Source organism: Otolemur garnettii, unplaced genomic scaffold (genome assembly GCF_000181295.1).
Source record: "Otolemur garnettii isolate 467f Iridium unplaced genomic scaffold, OtoGar3 scaffold00058, whole genome shotgun sequence".
Taxonomy (NCBI): Eukaryota; Metazoa; Chordata; class Mammalia; order Primates; family Galagidae; genus Otolemur; species Otolemur garnettii.
This window is the reverse complement of record NW_003852453.1, coordinates 1,364,668-1,382,546: the sequence shown is the minus strand read 5'-3', so window position 1 is coordinate 1,382,546 and position 17,879 is coordinate 1,364,668. Positions and strand designations below refer to the sequence as shown.

Below are 17,879 nucleotides of genomic sequence, written 5' to 3'. Positions count from 1 at the left end.
TGCAGGGTATCAGGGCTGGAAGGGACCTTGGAGCTCATCCGGTGCTGGCAGCTGACGGGTCCTGAGCTCCTGTCCCCTGCTGGCTTTGTGCTGGGGCTTTCTGTACTTCCTCTCACCTAGGCTCACAGCAGGGCTCACTGGCACTCACTTGGAGGGGGACAGGCAGGGGTGTGCATCTCTTAACACTGGTGTTCGACATGCAAAATTAGACCACCTTGGACTCTTTCTGCTTTGCAGATATAAGACAGAAGGAAAGGAAATTACTGGAAAAGGCTGGGTTTGTCCAAAGTGGAAACTCGGCCCTGGCACCCCTGGTGTCCACGGTGGCCACGGTGCTGACCTTCACCTGCCACACCCTCCTGCGGCGCGAGCTCACCGCCCCTGTGGTAAGAACCGGCTGGCAAGTCCTAGGTGGGAAGCCCCATCCTGGCTCTGCACAACACCTTCATCTGGACAGTCAATTGCAAGAGAAAAAATAATACTGCAATTAACCCCCACTTTTTGAGGGGGGGGAGGGGACAGAGTCTCACTATGTTGCTCTTGGTAGAGTGCTGTGGCGTCACAGCTCACAGCAACCTCAAATTCTTGGGCTTAAGCAATTCTCTTGCCTCAGCCTCCCAAGTAGCTGGGACTACAGGCGCTTGCCACAAAGCCTGGCTATTTTTTTGCTGTGTCATGGTTGTTTAGCAGGCCCAGGCTGGGTTTGAACCTGCCAGCCTCTGTGTGGGTGGTTGGCACCCTAATCAGTGAGCTACAGGCCGGAGCCTCAACCCTCACTTTTAAAAACAAGTGCGTGGGCTGACAAGGGCCCAGGAGGGCACAGCAGTGACTCTACCCGGTCCATGGCAGGGCAGGAGAGGTAGTTAAAGTTGGAACACAATTTTATATTTGGAAAAAGAAGGAGGCCAAATGAACACTTGGCTGTTTTATTCATATATACCAGAAGAAGGAGACTTTGGGAGAGGTCTCTGGGAGGGAGGAGCTGCAGGTTTAGGAGAGGGGGTGATGTTGGGGTCAGAGTCTGGGCTTCGAAGCCACATCTGCTTTGTTTTAGTCCCGACTCTGAGACTTACTGGCCATGACCCTGGCAGCTCACAGAGCCTCTCTTGTCTTGGATTTGTTATCTGTAAGTGGATGACAATAGTCCCCATCATCGCAGTCGTGGGGGCTGGATGCATTATTTTACGTGAAGCAGGTGGCACCAGCCCAACCGATAGGTGCAGTGCGAGTGTGGGCTGTTGTCACTGGCCGCCTTGTTCTCACTGAGCCAGGCACACGAGGAGCCTCAGAGGGAGAAGTGGGATGAAGGTGAGGTGTTTGTGTTGTAAACAAGCCTTGCCCGTTTCCTCAGCTAGAGGGATAATGGTCCTCGGCTTAAATAAAGAAAAAAATCAGCTAACGTATGAAACCAAGGGCAAGTAGTTAGAGGGAGCTCACAGAGGAAGATTGCACCCTAATCTCAAGGGGAACAGCGGGCCGATGCTTGTGAAGCCAGGATGCTCTTTCCAGGGCATCTTCTGTGGGCCTGTTAATCCGTTTCACGCCCTGTGTTTCTTGGGGAGCTGTTTTTATCTTCTCTGATTTTTCAGTGGTGACAGCTCAGTCCAGTTTACTCTGACATACGCCGGGGCCTTGAGCCCAGCTGTGAACCTGAGCCAGAATGAATGACAGTGGCAGTTCTGATTATTGTGACGATGTTCCATGATCCCAAACAAAAAGAAAAAAATTTTTTTTATCCAGTGACGCATCAAGCAAATCAATTTGAAACCAAATTGAACACATGTAGTTAATATTTTCCAGCACAATGGTTTAGAAGAAATCCAGGACCAAATCAAATTTTCTGAATGCAAAGCCCTGATTTCTTTGGATTCAGAATTCCTTGCAGTTACTTCCTCCTCTGGGGCCGTGTTGGTTGGCCCCAGGGGTGCTCGGTCACAGAAGGCCCCCCAGGTGGGGCCTGGGCTTCCTGAACCCGGTGATAGTTGGGAGCTGGGAGAGTCGAGTTCCCTTAGAAACTGTATTGGGCACCAGGTGTGTTGGGACCATCCTTGATCATCCTCTTAAGGAAGGGACAAGGGTTAGTTGGAGGCTCGGGCTGTCCATGGTGTCCACTCCACGGCAGGCAGGATCACTCTGGATTTGCTGGAGAAAGTTGAGTTATTAATTCCTTAAGTGGGTGGCTCGGGAGGGACCGCTAATCACAAGTCTGGTGGGGAGACGGAATCTGAGATGAGGTTGTGCACCCCTGGGGCGTGAACGCCGGGAGCAGACTCATCTTCATTGAGGCCGTATAGTATTCAGCACCCACTAGGGGGCCCGGGGAGGAGGCCCCATGAAGAGAGGTGGGTTTCTCTGGGAACCACAATTGGACGAGGGCTTTCAAATCTGGCCTGGGTGTGTGAAGTGGCAAGGCATGGAGGCCTGGTCCTGGGGGTACGAGAACCAACACCCCAGCAGCCAGCAGCAGGTCTTTCCAGGGAGCTCCTGCCTTCAGCCCTGGGCGTGCGTGTGCCGTGGGGGTGAAGTTGGGGGCGCTCGCTCCTGGGGTCTGATGCAAGAACGAGAGCAGGAACTTGGGGAAATCTGCACAGGGCGGATTGAGCAAACGGTCAGGCTCAAATAAAGATGTGGCACGAACGGAGATTCCCAAAGGTTTCATTTAGAGGCCTGCCTCAGACCCTTTCCTCTGGATTAACAGAGGCAAGGGGACGTATTTTCTACCATTTTGGTGGGAATCCAAAGGCACAATAGATTAAGATGCTGCTGGCCTTAATTTGCCAACCCGTGGTTTCTGAGCCATGAAATGAAAAAATTGTTCCTCTGCAAATTCCAACTGTGCCAGCGTTTCGCGTCTCAGTAAGTGTAACCCCCACGGGCGTAATGGTGTAGGCCACGGCAGCCTCCCAACCTAAACCCCCGCACCTCTCTTCTGTTCTCAGGCTTTTAGCGTGATTGCCATGTTTAATGTGATGAAGTTTTCAATTGCAATCTTGCCTTTCTCCGTCAAAGCAGGGGCTGAAGCCAGTGTCTCTCTAAGGAGAATGAAGGTATAACTGGCACTGGGTGAGTAGCGAAGAGAGATCTCATTTGTGGATAGGAAAATGCTCAGATACGAGGATGCTGCACCAGCCCCCGGGGGGACTGGGTTGTTTGTTGGGCCGACGCTGGGAGAAGGGCATCCTTTCAGAGTTGGCTGGATACATGTGCCTGGGGAGGGACCAGGCAGTTTTACGTGGTCCGCCCTTGTAGGAAAAATGAGATAGTCTCTGTGCATGCAGAAGATACTTCCGACCCTCTACCCCTTATCCAACCTTTACATCTTAATTCATTCCAGGAGTGGGGTTGGGTTTGCACTGCCATCCCCTCTTTGTCCTGTGATGGGTGGGGGATGGGAGTGATGAAGAGGATGGAGGGACCCCACATTAGGCAGCCCTTTAGCTACTCGACTCATTTTTTTACTCATCAAATTTTTTGCTGTGGGCCTCGGTGTCTATAAGACATGCAGGAAATGGAAACAGAAGGAAGAGAGCCTTTGTCCTCAGGACCTCTAGTCCAGTGTAGGACCAGGTACCCTGGTAATTTCTATAAATGGCCAGGTTCCTTACGATATCCAGGAAAGGCGGGTCAGGTTTGTTTAATGTTCAGGTGAGCAAAGGAAAGAGAGGAGGGCACAGCAGTCAAGAAAACAGCGTGAATTGGTTGGAGGATCTTATTCACCTGAGCTGGAAATCTGAAAGGCATCTTAGGCGTCCCCAGTTTCTGCTCCCTGCCCTCATTCACCATCTACACCCAGCCAATCAGGAGCCCTGTCAGGCACTTCCCGATTACTGAACTCCGTCCTGTTTGAGAGCCACCATTGTAGGCTTGGTTTGGAAAGTGCGTTCTCATCGCTTCTTACAAAGCACCAGAATCAACACCATCACATTAATCGCATATATTATGACATCAGAAAGACTCACAAGTGCCTCTTAGACTAGAGCAGGGACGGCCTTCACCGACTCCACACTGTGCCTGGGGTGTCACCTTCAGCTGGGGCCTCTACCCTCTCTCATCAGAGCTGTCACTGATTTATGAGCCAACCCTCTTTACCCAATGCCCTCCTCAGCTCCCAGAGGGCTGTTAAAATATTGATCTCACCACTGACATTTACCTGCTGAACATCCCTAAACCCCTGTTGCCTCCAGGACAGAACGGGGGCCCTCTGTCTGGGGGTCCTCAGTTTTTTCCTCCCTTGTCTCCTGCCCTCTTCCTGCTCTGAGCTCTGTCCCCGAGCACTGCCGGCTTGTCCCCGGCCTCTGTCCCAGCAGACCGTGCCTCTGTGCCCTCTCATTTTGCCCACACAGTGTCCGGCGGCAGCTCATTGTCCCTCTCTCCCCTCTCTCATCTTTGCCTGTCCAGACTCAGCTAACGCCCCAACCACATGGACCTCCAAAATGGGCACCCGCTGTCCTTCTCTGGCAGTCAGAGTGCTTTGTCCTGCCACATTTCACTGACACAGGCTGTACGAGTTCCATTTCCCCCAGACCGTACTTGCTTCAACAATTGGAATGATGTTCTATTTATATTTGCATTTCTGCTGTTTTTCCCAAAGTCTGGCACACAATAGGGGCTTGGCAGATGTTTTGTGGAACTGAGCTGAGTGGGAGCCTGGAAAGGGGATACAACATCAGCTTCTTTGGATCTTTGGTGTTTATGCCAGACAGTGAGGCCACCAACCACCCAGAGCCCAGCAAAGGCTGGCTAAGTTGGGTATAAGGGTGAAATGTAGCTGGGCCCAATGTTGTCCAGTGTGCGTGACCGACATAGGCTTTGTGGCTGAGGCAGTACTGTGTTTCCCCCAAAATAAGACCTACCCCAAAAATAAGCCCTAGTAGGATTTCTATGCATTTGTTAAATATAAGCCCTACCCCGATAAGAAGACCTAGTGATGGGTGTGGTTATGCAGAATATCTGGATAGCCACGCCATGCATTTTGGTGGAGTGGCAAGGAAGACTGGAATATCTTTTATCTGCCACAGCTCCTTTCTCCAAGCCGTTTGCACTTGAGCAGGTGTGTGTGTGCGTGTGTGGTAACCGCAGTCACAGGCATCCTATTAAGCACATGAACGGCTAGGGGAAAGGAGTTCAACATCACTAGCACCAGCCCCACCAATAAGGTCGGCTCCTCCTGCCAGGTTCCAGAAGAAGATGACTTGACTGTATTTGAATAAACGTAGACCGTTGTATTATACTTAATAAAAATAAGACATCCCCTGAAAATAAGCCCTGGTGTGTCTTCTTGAGAAAAAATAAATGTAAGACAGTGTCTTATTTTTGGGGAAACACGGTATCTGTCCTAGGTAGTATGAGCTAGAAGACTATTTCTGCTGTAGCTTCTCCTAGGGGGAAATAACTTCAGAATCTCTTTCCCAGATGTCCTAGGTAGAATTGCCAAAATTGTGACTTGGGGTCATTAGATGGTATGTTGGGATGATTCTTGCAATTGGCGGATGTCTGCTCAGTTAATTTTGTCTCTTTAATCTTAGAAAATCCTCATAGATAAAAGCCCCCCATCTTACATCACCCAACCAGAAGACCCAGATACTGTCTTGCTTTTAGCAAATGCCACCTTGACATGGGAGCAAGAAGCCAGCAGGAAAAGTGACCCCAAGAAAGTGCAGAAGCAGAAAAAACATTTGTTCAAGAAACAAAGGTCAGAGGCATACGGTGACGGCAGCCCGCCAGCCCAGCAAGTCGCTGGCCCAGAGGAGCAAAGTGGCAGCCCCAAACCGGTCCTGCACGACATAAGTTTTGAGGTTAGAAAGGTGGGTGTGTGTTTGGAGGTGTGGCCTCCTCGCTCCCTGCTGGTATTTCATAGCTGTAGCCTTCTCCCGGTCTCATATCCTTCAGTTAGGGCTGGACGTGGTGGTGCGATGTCCCCCACCAGGGTCTCTGCTTTTTCCCCAGATTGTGAAACTATGTCACAGGCATTGGAGGCGTCCTAGTCAAGCTTAGAGCAGAGATGGGGTGACATGGACTTGACTTTGAATGCCTCCTTTGGTTTCAGTTGCAATTTTGAATGGACAGTCCACTTCAGGTGGCGAGAATGTAAATGACTAGTTTTTGTAAGTCTTTTTAGATCTATTCTTTTTTGTTTTTGTTTTGTTTTGTTTTGTTCTGTTTTTTGAGACGGAGTCTTACTCTGTAGAGTGCTATGACGTGATAGCTCACAACAACCTCAAACTCTTGGCCTCAAGTGATCCTCCTGCCTCAGCTTCCAGAGTAGCTGGGATGACAGTCACTTGCCACCATGCCTGGCTAGTTTTAGTAGAGATGGGATCTCACTTTTGCTCTGGCTGATCTCGAACTCTTGAGCTCAAGCGATCCACCCACCGTGGTTCTCCCAGAGTGCGAGGATTACAGGTGAGAGCCACCTCGCCTGGCTTGATCTGTTCTTACTTGCACTTTGGAGTATTGTGGTAGATAATAATGACTGAATATTATGAGTACCTACTGTTTACCAGGCACATAATTAACCCATTCAGCCACCCCAATGCCCCTGTGCGGTGGGTCCCATAACTACCCCACCTTTGTGACTGCGGAACCTGAGGCTGAAGAAGGTTGTTATTCAATAACTTACCCAAGGTCACACGGCTGGCAAGTGGCAGAGGAGGGCCTCACACTCAGGGCACCAGAGTCTGTGCCTAGCCACTGTGAAATACTGCTCTTCTGAGAAGCAAAGAGATTCACAAGCGACCCAGCAGAGGCTGCCAGAGTCTGCTTGCTGCTCCCTTCCCTCAAGACTCGGGTAGAGTTTTTAGAGGGAGCCATGGATTTAGGGAGTGTTTGGCCTTCTCCTGCATCTCCCGTGTGCCTCTGCCTCCTGAGCTGGAGCTCAGCAGCCGCTCCCAGGGAGGCAGTGTTGATTTTGCTGCAGAGGGCTCAACATTAATCTCATGCTTAGTATTTTAATCTCTGGTCCTGTTGACTCACTCTATCCCTATGTGAGCACTGTGGAGGGGAGAGGTTCTTTATTATGCAGTGTCAAGCTCAGTAGCCAGCATGAGAATGCCACCTCTTGCTAACGAGGCTGTCTGGAAATAGTGTTTGTTTGGCTAAGTGCAATTGAGCTGAGCTCTGTTAAGTCCTGCTGGGTGCGCCCCCTCCCTTTGCCTCCTCGGTCCTCTCCTCAGGCCTACGAGGTGCAGCACCTGCCTCCCAGCTGCTTCAGACACTGCCTCTTACCCCTCCCGCGGCTTCACCACTAATGTCCTTCTCAGTGTGTCGGTAACGCCTGCCTCTGCAAGGACGTGGTCAGCGTTTTGTGAAATAAGTGGAAGATATAGTGGGGACAATGCAGTGACCCGTGGGTGAAGGGTGTGCCTCTGCAGGCTGGTGGACCTCCTATCCAGTCCCAGCCCCTTGCTAGCTGCTTGACCTTGGGTGTCCCGTCCAACCTCCTGGAGTGTCTATTTCTTCACCTGTTGAGCTTCACAAGGTGGTTGTTAGACCCGAGACACCAAATCAAAATGCCAGGCCCACGGTTTGCCTCAACTGACGTCAGCTGCTGTTGTTTTCCTTTAGCAATTAGATCCGGCTTAACTGCTGGCCCTGACATGAACCACACTCAGGGCATCCGAGATTTTCCAATTTAGCCGCACGATTCCAGTAGACTGTATCCTCCACGGAGTCAGGGTGTGCTGTTCACAGTCATGTCCTGAGCACCAGCCCAGCGCTTGGCTCAGAGGTTCCCAGGACTGTTTGCTGAATGAACAAGTAAATAGTGGAAACCTCGGGGATGAGGGCGTGGGGTTTTCTGGAAAGCGCTGGCTGTTCTCCACATGGAATTTACTGCTCTTGCTTCCTGTCCATCTCCAGCTAGAAGGTGAGCTCCCTGAGGACAGACCCAGATCTCTAACAATAACAAACAAGGGTTAGTTGGGTGGATTACTAAATCTGCAATGGCAGGATAATCCAGGAGCCAACCTGTTAGAATACTTTAATGGCTTGGGTGTTTCAGACTGAGTTGTTATGGGGAAGGGACCTATTTAAAAATGACTTTTGAAGAGCACCCTGCTCTCCATACGGCAAAGGCCGCCCTTCTCCCCCGGCTTTTACCTCCCCTTAGGTCGGGTCTCTGAGTTCTGGGCATGGGACAGCCCCTTGCGACCCCGGCCAGCATGAGATGCTGTTTCACATCAGCAATCATGCATGATTTCTAGAAGCCCCTGGGCACTCTGCCGTGCTGTGCAGAGAAAGTGCTTAATGGAGGTTGTTTCTGAGTCCACCTAAGTGGAGCGTGTGGAGGTGGGTGTGGGAGGTGGCGACTGCCACCCCCTAGAGCTGGTGGTGGCTCTGTGGTCCCTGCCTGGCCTGGCCCAACCCCTCTAAGAGCCTGGAGAGTGACTGGTCTTCTCTCTGTTTCTCTGGCAGGGACAGGTCTTGGGAATCTGCGGGAATGTGGGGAGTGGAAAGAGCTCCCTCCTTGCAGCTCTCCTGGGACAGGTAAGCTGCCCTGACAATGGAATTGGTTCCCTTCCTACCAGCTTGGCCCTTAGAAGGGTGGACCCAGTGGATGGGCTCAGCTGCACTGGACACTGTGCCCACATCTCAGGGTCATTTCAGGAAGCTAACATTCTGACAGCTCCACACCCCGAGGCCAGGCGAGGCTGAGCTTTTCACACTCCTGGGTCTGTCCCCGAGGACATGCATGGAATGGTGACTGCTTTCTGGGTCATTAAATCTATGGCTACTCCATGACTTGGGCTGTCCTAATTTAGAAAAGCCAGCCAGGCCACTGGTGGGGAAGGCCCTAGGAGTCTGGGACTCACAGTGGCTTTAGGTGCATCTGTCCCTCATCCATCGCCATGTCCCCCCACCTGCCCAGTGTCTGGCCAGAGCAGATGTCCAGCCACAGCCTCAGGGAAGGGGTGGCCAGAGCAGCGTGTGCCCCCAGTTCTCTGCAAACACTGTGGGGGGAGAAGGGACTTGGGTTCTTGTCCCTTCTCTGCTACTTTTGGCTAGAAGACCCCGGGGGAAATGGCCAAGCCGTTTACTATACTCACAGGCCTTTATGTTGCTGTGGACTCTGAGTTGTGTCCCAGATGAATGAGAAATTTTTTGGAGAAAAAACATTAAGTCCCTTTTCCTCACTTTGCTGTCCCTAATGAGAAGTTTGGGCAGTCTGGATCGTGGTAGCGGGAAGAAGGATGTCTCTGAGGAAAACACTCAGCAGGGCACAGAAGGGCCTGCCGGACAGGTGGGGGTCGTCTCCAATGCCAGTGACTTCTTTAGGCCTCAGTTGACTCATCTGTAGAAAAAGTGCCAATTCCTTTCTGCCTGATGGTTGAATCGAGTGAGCTGCTGAGGTGACCCACGCTTTGGGTTCAGTCTGTGTGCCTCTGGGATGACCTTGGAGCACTCAGGTGCTGTAGAGGTGACTCAGCTCAGTTCCCCACCTGGTAACGTGACCCCTTCCTGGCATCCTATGTAGGAGACCATCCGCCCTCTGCTCAGGTATCTTGCGGGGGCTCATTGTTTCACAGCCAGTTTCCTCTCTGGAGAGGTTCGGTGTATTTTGGAATGAGACTTGCCTCCTTTTAACTCCAATAGCCTTTGATCTGCTCCTTTGGAGCATTTCAGGGAAAAATAGAAACTGTGTCCCATGGGCCATGGTGGGACCAGGCCCCTCCCCGTGGTCAGGGGGCAGGGAGGGTGGCACTCCAGTCCACCTGGGTTCCCCCTCCAGCTCACTGATGAACCCTGGAGTGGTAACTTAACCTCTTGGAGCCTTGGTTTCCTCATCTGTAAAATGAGGCTAAGGATCATTGTGTGAGGATTAAATGAGATAGCGTCTGTACTAGTTGCTTATAAGATAATTTGAAGGTCCAATCGTGGTGATGAGCATCTCACACACAGCTAAAAGTGTCCAGGACACACCCACACATCGTGCTGCTGTGATTATTATCCTTGTTTCTCTCCATATTGACCTCTCTGTCCCTGGGACCATTCCTGAGATGAAATGGCATCACAGCCTTTGACCACCTGGGCCACTCCATCCCTATTCTCCGACACACTGCTGCTGCCCCGAGCTTCACCCCAGGCACCGTGCCTGCCTTGCACGCCCCTCTCCTGACAGCTTTGAACATGGCATCATCACCAGCGTCTGCCATTGTCTGTGTGTGGCACCAGCTGTGCAGCCGGGTCAAGGCTGCTTCCTGAAGATGGGGCCTGCCAGGTCACGGTCCATAGCTGTGCAGGCCGGCCCTGCTCCCAGGTCCCTGCTCCTGAGGGTTCTCTGGTCTCGTTGCTCCAGATGCAGCTGCAGGAAGGAACTGTGGCCGTCAGCGGGACCCTGGCCTACGTCTCACAGCAAGCCTGGATCTTTCACGGGAACGTGAGAGAAAACATACTGTTTGGGGAAAAGTACGATCAGCAAAGGTAACGCGAACTGCAAAGCGCGGTGGGCAGGCTCGGCCGTGGGAGGGGCTGCTCAGGGGGTTTCCCGTCAGCAGATCCACACACACACTCTCCAGGAGGTCTGGAGAGGCATTTTCTGCAGATAGGTGTCTGCACCTCATTCCCAGGGCACAGCAGCGTATGTCCTGAGGTTCTGTCACAGGGCATGTGTTGTCTCACTAGAGGAGAATGAATGTGGCAATTTTGCTTTTGACTGAGTAACCAAAACTCTGCTGGAAATTGCCAGCTCTGAATCCGCCTGACACTATTGGTTGACATCAGAGCCATCAGGATATACTGTGTCAGTGTCCTTAGAATGAGGTGATGAGATAAACACCAAGTTATACTTATTGGATACACTTTGCACCATTATCTTTAAACTTTGGGAAGTAATAAACTCATGGTTCTTTGCCTGGCTTGATGTCTTGCCCTGTGCCTCCTGGCTTGGTGTCTTTAGTGGAAGTTTTGATCCCAGGGCAGAAACTGTGGTTCTCAGGGTCAGGGGATGTGGGAGGGTGGGAGGAAACTGAAGATGGGGTTGCTGAGGGGGTGTAGGTGTGTCGAGCAGTCTGACCATGTCGCTGAGGACTGGCAAGAGTGACCCTAGTGACAGGGCTGGCTGCTGATGGAAGGTTTGCCACGTACCAGACACTGTGTCAGGGCTTTGTGGGTCAGCTTTCTCCAGTCTCCAAATGACCCAGCAAGAGTCATTAGCCCAGTTTTACAGAGTGGAGAGTGAGGATCAGGGAGATGTAGTCATTTGTCCAAGGACACCCGCTGGGTTCAAGCCTATGTCTTCTGATTCTGAAGCCCCTGGGCTTTACCACCATGCATGCCAGCCCCAAAGCTGGTCTGAGGGTGCCGTGCTTGGGCTGTGCCAGGCTCTGTTCCGGGCCAGGCTGCCCCTGCAGGCAACTTCCCCTCTTTGCCTGCCTGCCCTTTGTTGCAAAGGTGCAGTTTGCAGAGTCCGAGGTGTGAGGCCTGCCCACTGTTCTGCGCTGTAGAAAGAGGCTCCCACTGATGGTGGTGCTACCGATATCAGCCAACCAATCAACCCACCAAACCCCACAGAGCAGGTCACCTGTCCAGTGGGACAGAAACTCAGGGCCCATCGTGGGCAGCTCCTTGGATAGGGTACAAACCTCAACAGCTACTAGACATTCTGGGCCAGTTCGGGAGGTGGCTGTGTGGGGCACGGTGATGCCCCCGGGGGGAGACTGTTTAGGGTGGGCTGAGTGGCTTAGAGGTGCAGAGAAAGCCAAGGGATGAGGGGGATGGGCTTCTCTCATAACATGTAGCCTGGATGTCACACGAGCCACTGACATTCCCAGATGAGTAGACGTCCCCAGAGGGACAGCAGTGGAGCTGACCCCTCAGCGTGGTTGTCCTTTGCAAAATGGGCAGCTCAGCTGCAGACCTGGGGAGAGCTGCACCCAGGAAACTCCTGTGGGTGGGCTCCAGGGCCAGACAGGCATGATGTGGAGGGAGCAAGGCAGAGAGGCCAAGGAGGGGGGGGTCCTTGTCCCCACTAAGCTGCTTCCCCTTTGGGCAGCATTCTCTGTGCCTCTGTGCATCCCATCATCCCTGGTTAGAGAAAAACCCTGTTCTAACCAGACGGGCTGACTGAGTATCTTTCTGGGGCAGAAGGTGCCAGGTGGATGGCATGGCCACCATCTGTGGTCTCCCTGGCCTGGGCTGTCAGCCTCCATCTGCACACGTCCTTGCTTCCCTTCACAGCCTGGCATCAGCCTGTGCCCTCTGAGATGCCATCCCCAGAGGCCCCAGCCCACATGGGTGACCCTCCCCTGACTCCCACGAGCAGCACCAGCAGTCAGTACCCCGTGTCCCCTTCAGGGTTTCCTGTGTGTGGATGTCATCTTCCCCACATGGTGGGGGGTCTGTGAGGGGAGGGACCATCCCCGAGTCACCTCTGCATCAGATCAGGGGAGGGGACCCAGGGACCAAGGGCTCTGAAGACAGACCACCTGGCCAGGGAGCCTTGACCATGCCTCTGCATGTACTGCCTTGCCCGGTGATAAGAGCAGCTGCCCTCAGAAGCCGCGTGGGCAGAGCACCGTCCTTCTTTCCCAGCCGACTTCTGACTCTGCACCCACAGGTATAAGCACACGGTTCGCGTCTGTGGCCTCCAGAAGGACCTGAGCAGCCTCCCTTATGGAGACCTGACAGAGGTGAGCAGGGTAGGGCTGACCTCACTGCAGCAGTGTGTGGCCTGTTTGCCCCGGTATATAGGGCTGAGGCCAGCAGGCTCCTGCTTCATATCCGGGTGCCCTGGAGGGCAGAACTGTCCTGGGCTGGGTCCAGTCACAGGCCATGTCCAGGTCCTGCCCATCCCACACTTGCTGGGCCTTGCAGTGGTTGTGGTGCTAAGCCCCCTTGTGCTTGGCACAGGTGGTCACTTCCTGGGGCCACTCCTAGTCTGCCTGTGCTCTCAGGAGAGGTTTATGGCAAAAACTGCTTCCTCACCTGGAGGGCCAGCTCTGTACTTCAAAGCAGGGGCCTGGGTGCTGCACTCAGCTGGAGTCTCACTGGCCCTATTTAGGCCAGGACTGTAGGGTCACCTCCAAACATGGCTCCTGCTGCTTGTCCAAAGCTCCAGCTCAGTCCAGGGCTGATCCTGCCAACTCAGGTGACCCAGGGTGTCACCTTGCCCTCTTTCTGTGTCCCTGTCTTGTGTATTTCCTCTGCACAGCTCTCCCCACCTTGCCTGGGAGACCCAGAGGTTAGGCAGCCAGTCCAGAGGACACTGTCTCACTCTGCTGGAGCCACATGGCTGCCCTGGCCCCCCCCGCCCCGTCCAGAACATGCTTCTACCTAACCCTACCTGCCGCCACAGTGTCTGCTCCCCTCCTAGCCTCTAAGTCTCTGCCTTGCTACTGTCACCACCCTTGGAGCTCCAGCCCCAAATCTGCCAGCTGGAGGAAGGCTTTCCCGAGTCTCGGCCTACAGTAACCTGCTGAGATACTTGGTGTACGTCCCTCAGTTGATAAGCTCTGCCTGGTCCGTTCCATCATTACAGTCTAACCACCTCCCCGCGGCTCTGCCAGCTGCATGGATGGGGGACTTCTCCCGCCCAGCTTCTCACGTCCCTCCCCTAGCGCTCAGCTCAATCATGGGGTCACTTTTGGTTTGGCCGACAGACTCACCTGAAGTAAGTGGCTAGGATTTTCTTCCCTTTAGTAAATGCCCCTGTTTACAGAGCACCTTTCTGACACGGCTCCTTTCTTCATGGAGCTGAGAGCGGCCTAGTGGGGGCAGCTGCCCACCAGATAAACCTTTCCTGCTCCACACGATCTGCCCCCTCCAGTCCCCTCCCCGTCCTCCTAGCCTCTTGCTCAGATGTCTTGCTTTGGTGGGCTCTGCCTCGGAAGGGCTGCCTCGCAGCAGGCAGCCTCATCTGGCACTGGGAGGGGCTCCCTCCCCCAGTGGCCACTGTACACAAACCTTCCACTCACACCACGTCTCATGCACTTGGGGTCCCTGTGAAGGGTGGAGGCTGATGTGCTGACGGCCATTGTGGGGCCTCCCGCTGGGTCCTCCTACTGGATCCTGAGAAGCTTCTGGAAGCTGCTATTCTCCAGAAACTGCAGAGTGGCCCAGTGACGGGCAGTAGCATTGTCCCTATCTGCAGATCGGGGAGCGGGGCCTCAACCTCTCTGGGGGGCAGAGGCAGAGGATCAGCCTGGCCCGTGCTGTCTACTCCGACCGTGAGCTCTACCTGCTGGATGACCCCCTGTCGGCTGTGGATGCCCATGTGGGCAAGCTGGTCTTTGAGGAGTGCATTAAGAAGGCACTCAGGGGGAAGACCATTGTTCTGGTGACCCACCAGCTACAGGTGAGGGGACGAGCAGGGCCGGGGAGGCCATGGGGGGGTCGTGTAGCAGCTGATGCTCTCAGAGCCTCCTTTACCTAAACCTGCCTCTCCTGGGCAGGATGAGGAGGGAGCAGGGAATGTGAGAGGCCCAGTTCCCAGGAACATCTGAGGCCTTGCCTGGGGGTGAGCCTGGGGTAACTCTGGGGAAACACTTCAGGCCCCACCCTTCCTCCAGCAGGGCTGTGCAGGCCTGAGGTCAGGGGCACCTTGGCAGGGGATGCCGAGGGGTGGTGGCCCCACACATCACACCAGGGAAAGGGGCTTGTGGCCAAGGCTAAGGCCTTGGGGAAGCAGTGGGCTCAGAGCCACTCTCTCAGGCTTGGGAGCATGAATCTTGCCAAAGGGAGTGGCCAGTCTTGAGCTGAGTGAACTAGAGAATGTGGCAGGGTGGGTACAGGTTGGTCCGTCCCCCATAACAGGTACTGAATGCCTGGTGGGAATGAGTCCGAGACCCCGTCCCCCCGAGACAAGCCAGGCATCCCCTCTGTCACATCATCGTCCCCTCCCCCTCCATGGTGAGCCCTCCGAGATGTGCATATGTGTCCCTGCGGTGAGGAGACCCTGGGACCGGGCAGAGGGACTCCTGTCTTCTTGTCTTCCTGCCACCTGTGGGGAGCGTGTGAACCAGGGCCTGGTCTGGGGCAGGAGGCAGGTCTCATGCCCGGCAAGGGTGAGTCAAGCTGGGGGCGAGGTTGCCGTAGCTACAGGGTGCCACGGGGAGGCCCTGCACCCATCTGTGCTCAAGGCTTCACTTCAGCTTCTGAATCAGCTCCAAGTGTCTGAATTTTTCACGTGGGGATTATCTGGGTTTCCTCTGAGGGGCTGGACCACCCATGCCCAGGGCAGGTGTGGACAAGAGCTACTAGTTACACTCTGGCCAGGAGTCAGGGTGAGGAAGAGGTTGGCTTTCCTTTGGACCCCAGTCAGGGTGACCAATGTCGTAACCACAGCTCTGTGCTGGGACTGTCCACTGCCTGGGGACAGCCTGCAGTGGAGGGCTGTCCTACTGAGAGCTCCCAGGATCTGGAGGGAGATGCCGCATGCCTGCCAGGTGTGGGTCAGAGCTGTCCCTCCAGGACTTCTGGTCCAGCAGTGTAATTAATTATGGGCCTTGTCTTGTCTTGCGAGGTCTTGTCTCCAGGCCTCAGTCTCCACAGAGGGTGCCTCTCCCCTTCATTCTATCTCACTTTGGCAAGTCGGAAAGTGCAGGCAGCTATCAGGTAGCCCAGGGGCTTGGTCTCTTGTCAGGGACAGGTGTGGACAAGAGGGGACTCAGCCCAGAACAGGAGCCCCAGGGCGTTTTAAGAGCGTTTCTGCTGCCTTTACTTCCAGGCCCCCTGGCGTTCCAGGGGCTCCTGAGTGGCTGGGCTGTTACTCGTCTATTACTGAAGGAAACAAATGGAAAGAAGTTGGGGCCACCGATGCCCAGAGTCATGTTCGGGGAGAGTTGCTGGGATGGTCTGGGGCTTGCTGGATGGCAGGGACTTCTCCAGGGGCTCTGGGGCTGCAGCACATGCCCTCGAACAGGCCCACGCTGGCTACAGGGCTGCAGTGCCTCAGGGTCCCATCTGGAAAATCAGCTGATAATTAAGCTGCTCCCCTTTTTTACTGGGTTGCGGAAGATAGAGAAATAAAGAGACGAGATCAGGCTTTGAGAAGTTAGGAGATCTGTGCAAAGCTGAGAGAAAAAAAGAATCTGTCAGAAAATGTCTGGAGTAGATATTTCAGGCCAGGCTGTTCCTGCGTGGGCCGTGTTGGGAAGTAGATGGAGAGCTGGGCAGTGAGTCTGAGGGAGGAGCGGTGGCTGAGGCTCCACGAGCTGCCAGAACTGTGTCATTCAGCCCTTGGTCCCCCTGTCTGCCCTGCCCGTGTGCACAGCCACCCCTGCAGCGGCCACTTTCAGGCCCCTGCTCCTCAGGGCAGCAAAGGCTTGTCTGTGCTTGGAGGGCTGGCAGCACAGACAGGGAGAGGCTTCCAGGCCCTACTGCAAGCATGAAATCTCACAGCTCTTGCCCACCTCTGGGGGGAGGGGGCTTCCTGCCCTGTGATGGTCTTGATGGTTGATGCTATGGGGACAGTTCTGTCTGGTTCCAAAATGAAAGGAAACCCCCCTTAGCAGAACTCTTTGATGTCAGGAGTGATATGGAAATAAAGGGAATTCAAAATAAAAAAAGAGAAGTGCTTTGGGCAAAATGTGGGAGGCCAGCATGGAACTGAGCTCTATTTCTAGCAGGTAGCACAAGCGCCCAAGGCCAGGGGGCTGCCTGCTGACTCGGGGCGGGCACCCTGGTTGGCCTCTCCTAAGCTAAAGGGTGGGTGATGCCTTAGCAGAGAGGACCATTGCAGAGATCATGGCTCCCTCCCTACAAAGCTTGGCTGATTTCTCTGGAGGGTAGCTTATTTAAGGAGCGGTGGCTAAGGAAGGTTCAGTGTGCCTCACTGTGATAGTGGAAGGTGCCCCCGAGACCAGTGGGCACTGGATCAGTGGTTGTCAGCTGAGGGCTGTTTGCAATGTCTGGGGACGTGGTTGCTTGTCACAGCTCGGGAAGGGGGTGCTACCGGCATTATGGTCAGAGATGGGGAGGTTGTTAAATACCCAGCAGCGCCCAGGGCAGTCCCCACAACAGACAGTGATTGGCCCACTGTCAGCAGTGCCAAGGCCACAAGCCCCTGGCTAGCCAAGCCCTCTGGGTGGGAGCTGGGGAGGGTGCTCCTTTCTCTCACTATGGCCGTGGTCATGTCTCTGCAGTTCTTGGAGGCTTGTGATGAAGTCATTTTGTTAGAAGATGGAGAGATTTGTGAAAAGGGGACCCACAAGGCCTTGATGGAGGAGAGAGGGAGCTATGCAAAGCTGATTCACAACCTCCGAGGGCTGCAGTTCAAGGTAACCGATCCGCACCCGTCGGGGAGGCAGGGGCATCCCTCAGCCCTCAGGATTTCCGGCCTGAGGGAGGTCCATCACTCAGATAGAATCTCACTGTGCCTGCAGGACCCTGAGCACATTTGCAACGCAGCCATGGTGGACACCCTGGAGGAGCCCCCCGCTGAGAGAGAGGAGGCCGCCGGTACAGTCAGAGTTAGCGTCTGCCTCTCTTACTGCCCTTGGCACGAATGGACACAGATCTCTCTTTATTTCTCACCCTAGTTTTGGCTCCCGGAAATGAGAAGGAGGAAAGAAGAGAATCTGAAACAGACTCAGAGCTTATAGACACAAAAGGTACTTACCATCTGCTTCTCCTTCCTCCTCACAGCTCTTCAGGACTTGTTGGGCCGCACCGTTTTGGGTAGAGAGGTGTGTGTGGTACAGTGTGTGTCGTGGGACAGCTGGGATGTGACCTGCCCTAGCGGAGCCTGTGCTCAGCTGTCTGAGTCCAAATGTTGGCTCCACCTCTTACTAGTTTTGTGACCTTAAGCAAGGCTCTTGCCTCGCTGAGCCTTCGTCTTCTGTTCTTTGCTAACCTCGTAGGACCCAGTAAGATTAAATGAGAAAGTGTGCTTTACGTGGTCGGCACAGTTACTCTCAGTGTTACTGTCACTAGCTGGGGAGCTG

General features: G+C 54.1%; 1 protein-coding gene across 1 annotated transcript in view; it reads left to right on the top strand.

The window, feature by feature from the left end:
- The window catches only part of ABCC12 (ATP binding cassette subfamily C member 12), a 55,502-nt gene that overhangs the window by 9,444 nt on the left and 28,179 nt on the right, over nucleotides 1–17,879 (top strand). Inside the window, exons 7-16 of the mRNA XM_023514777.1 lie at nucleotides 238–386; nucleotides 2,940–3,047; nucleotides 5,526–5,804; nucleotides 8,413–8,484; nucleotides 10,295–10,419; nucleotides 12,554–12,626; nucleotides 14,087–14,290; nucleotides 17,079–17,213; nucleotides 17,319–17,409; nucleotides 17,475–17,546. Of these exons, the coding sequence (XP_023370545.1) occupies nucleotides 238–386; nucleotides 2,940–3,047; nucleotides 5,526–5,804; nucleotides 8,413–8,484; nucleotides 10,295–10,419; nucleotides 12,554–12,626; nucleotides 14,087–14,290; nucleotides 17,079–17,213; nucleotides 17,319–17,409; nucleotides 17,475–17,546 (1,308 nt within the window). The remainder of the gene's footprint in view (nucleotides 1–237; nucleotides 387–2,939; nucleotides 3,048–5,525; nucleotides 5,805–8,412; nucleotides 8,485–10,294; nucleotides 10,420–12,553; nucleotides 12,627–14,086; nucleotides 14,291–17,078; nucleotides 17,214–17,318; nucleotides 17,410–17,474; nucleotides 17,547–17,879) is intronic.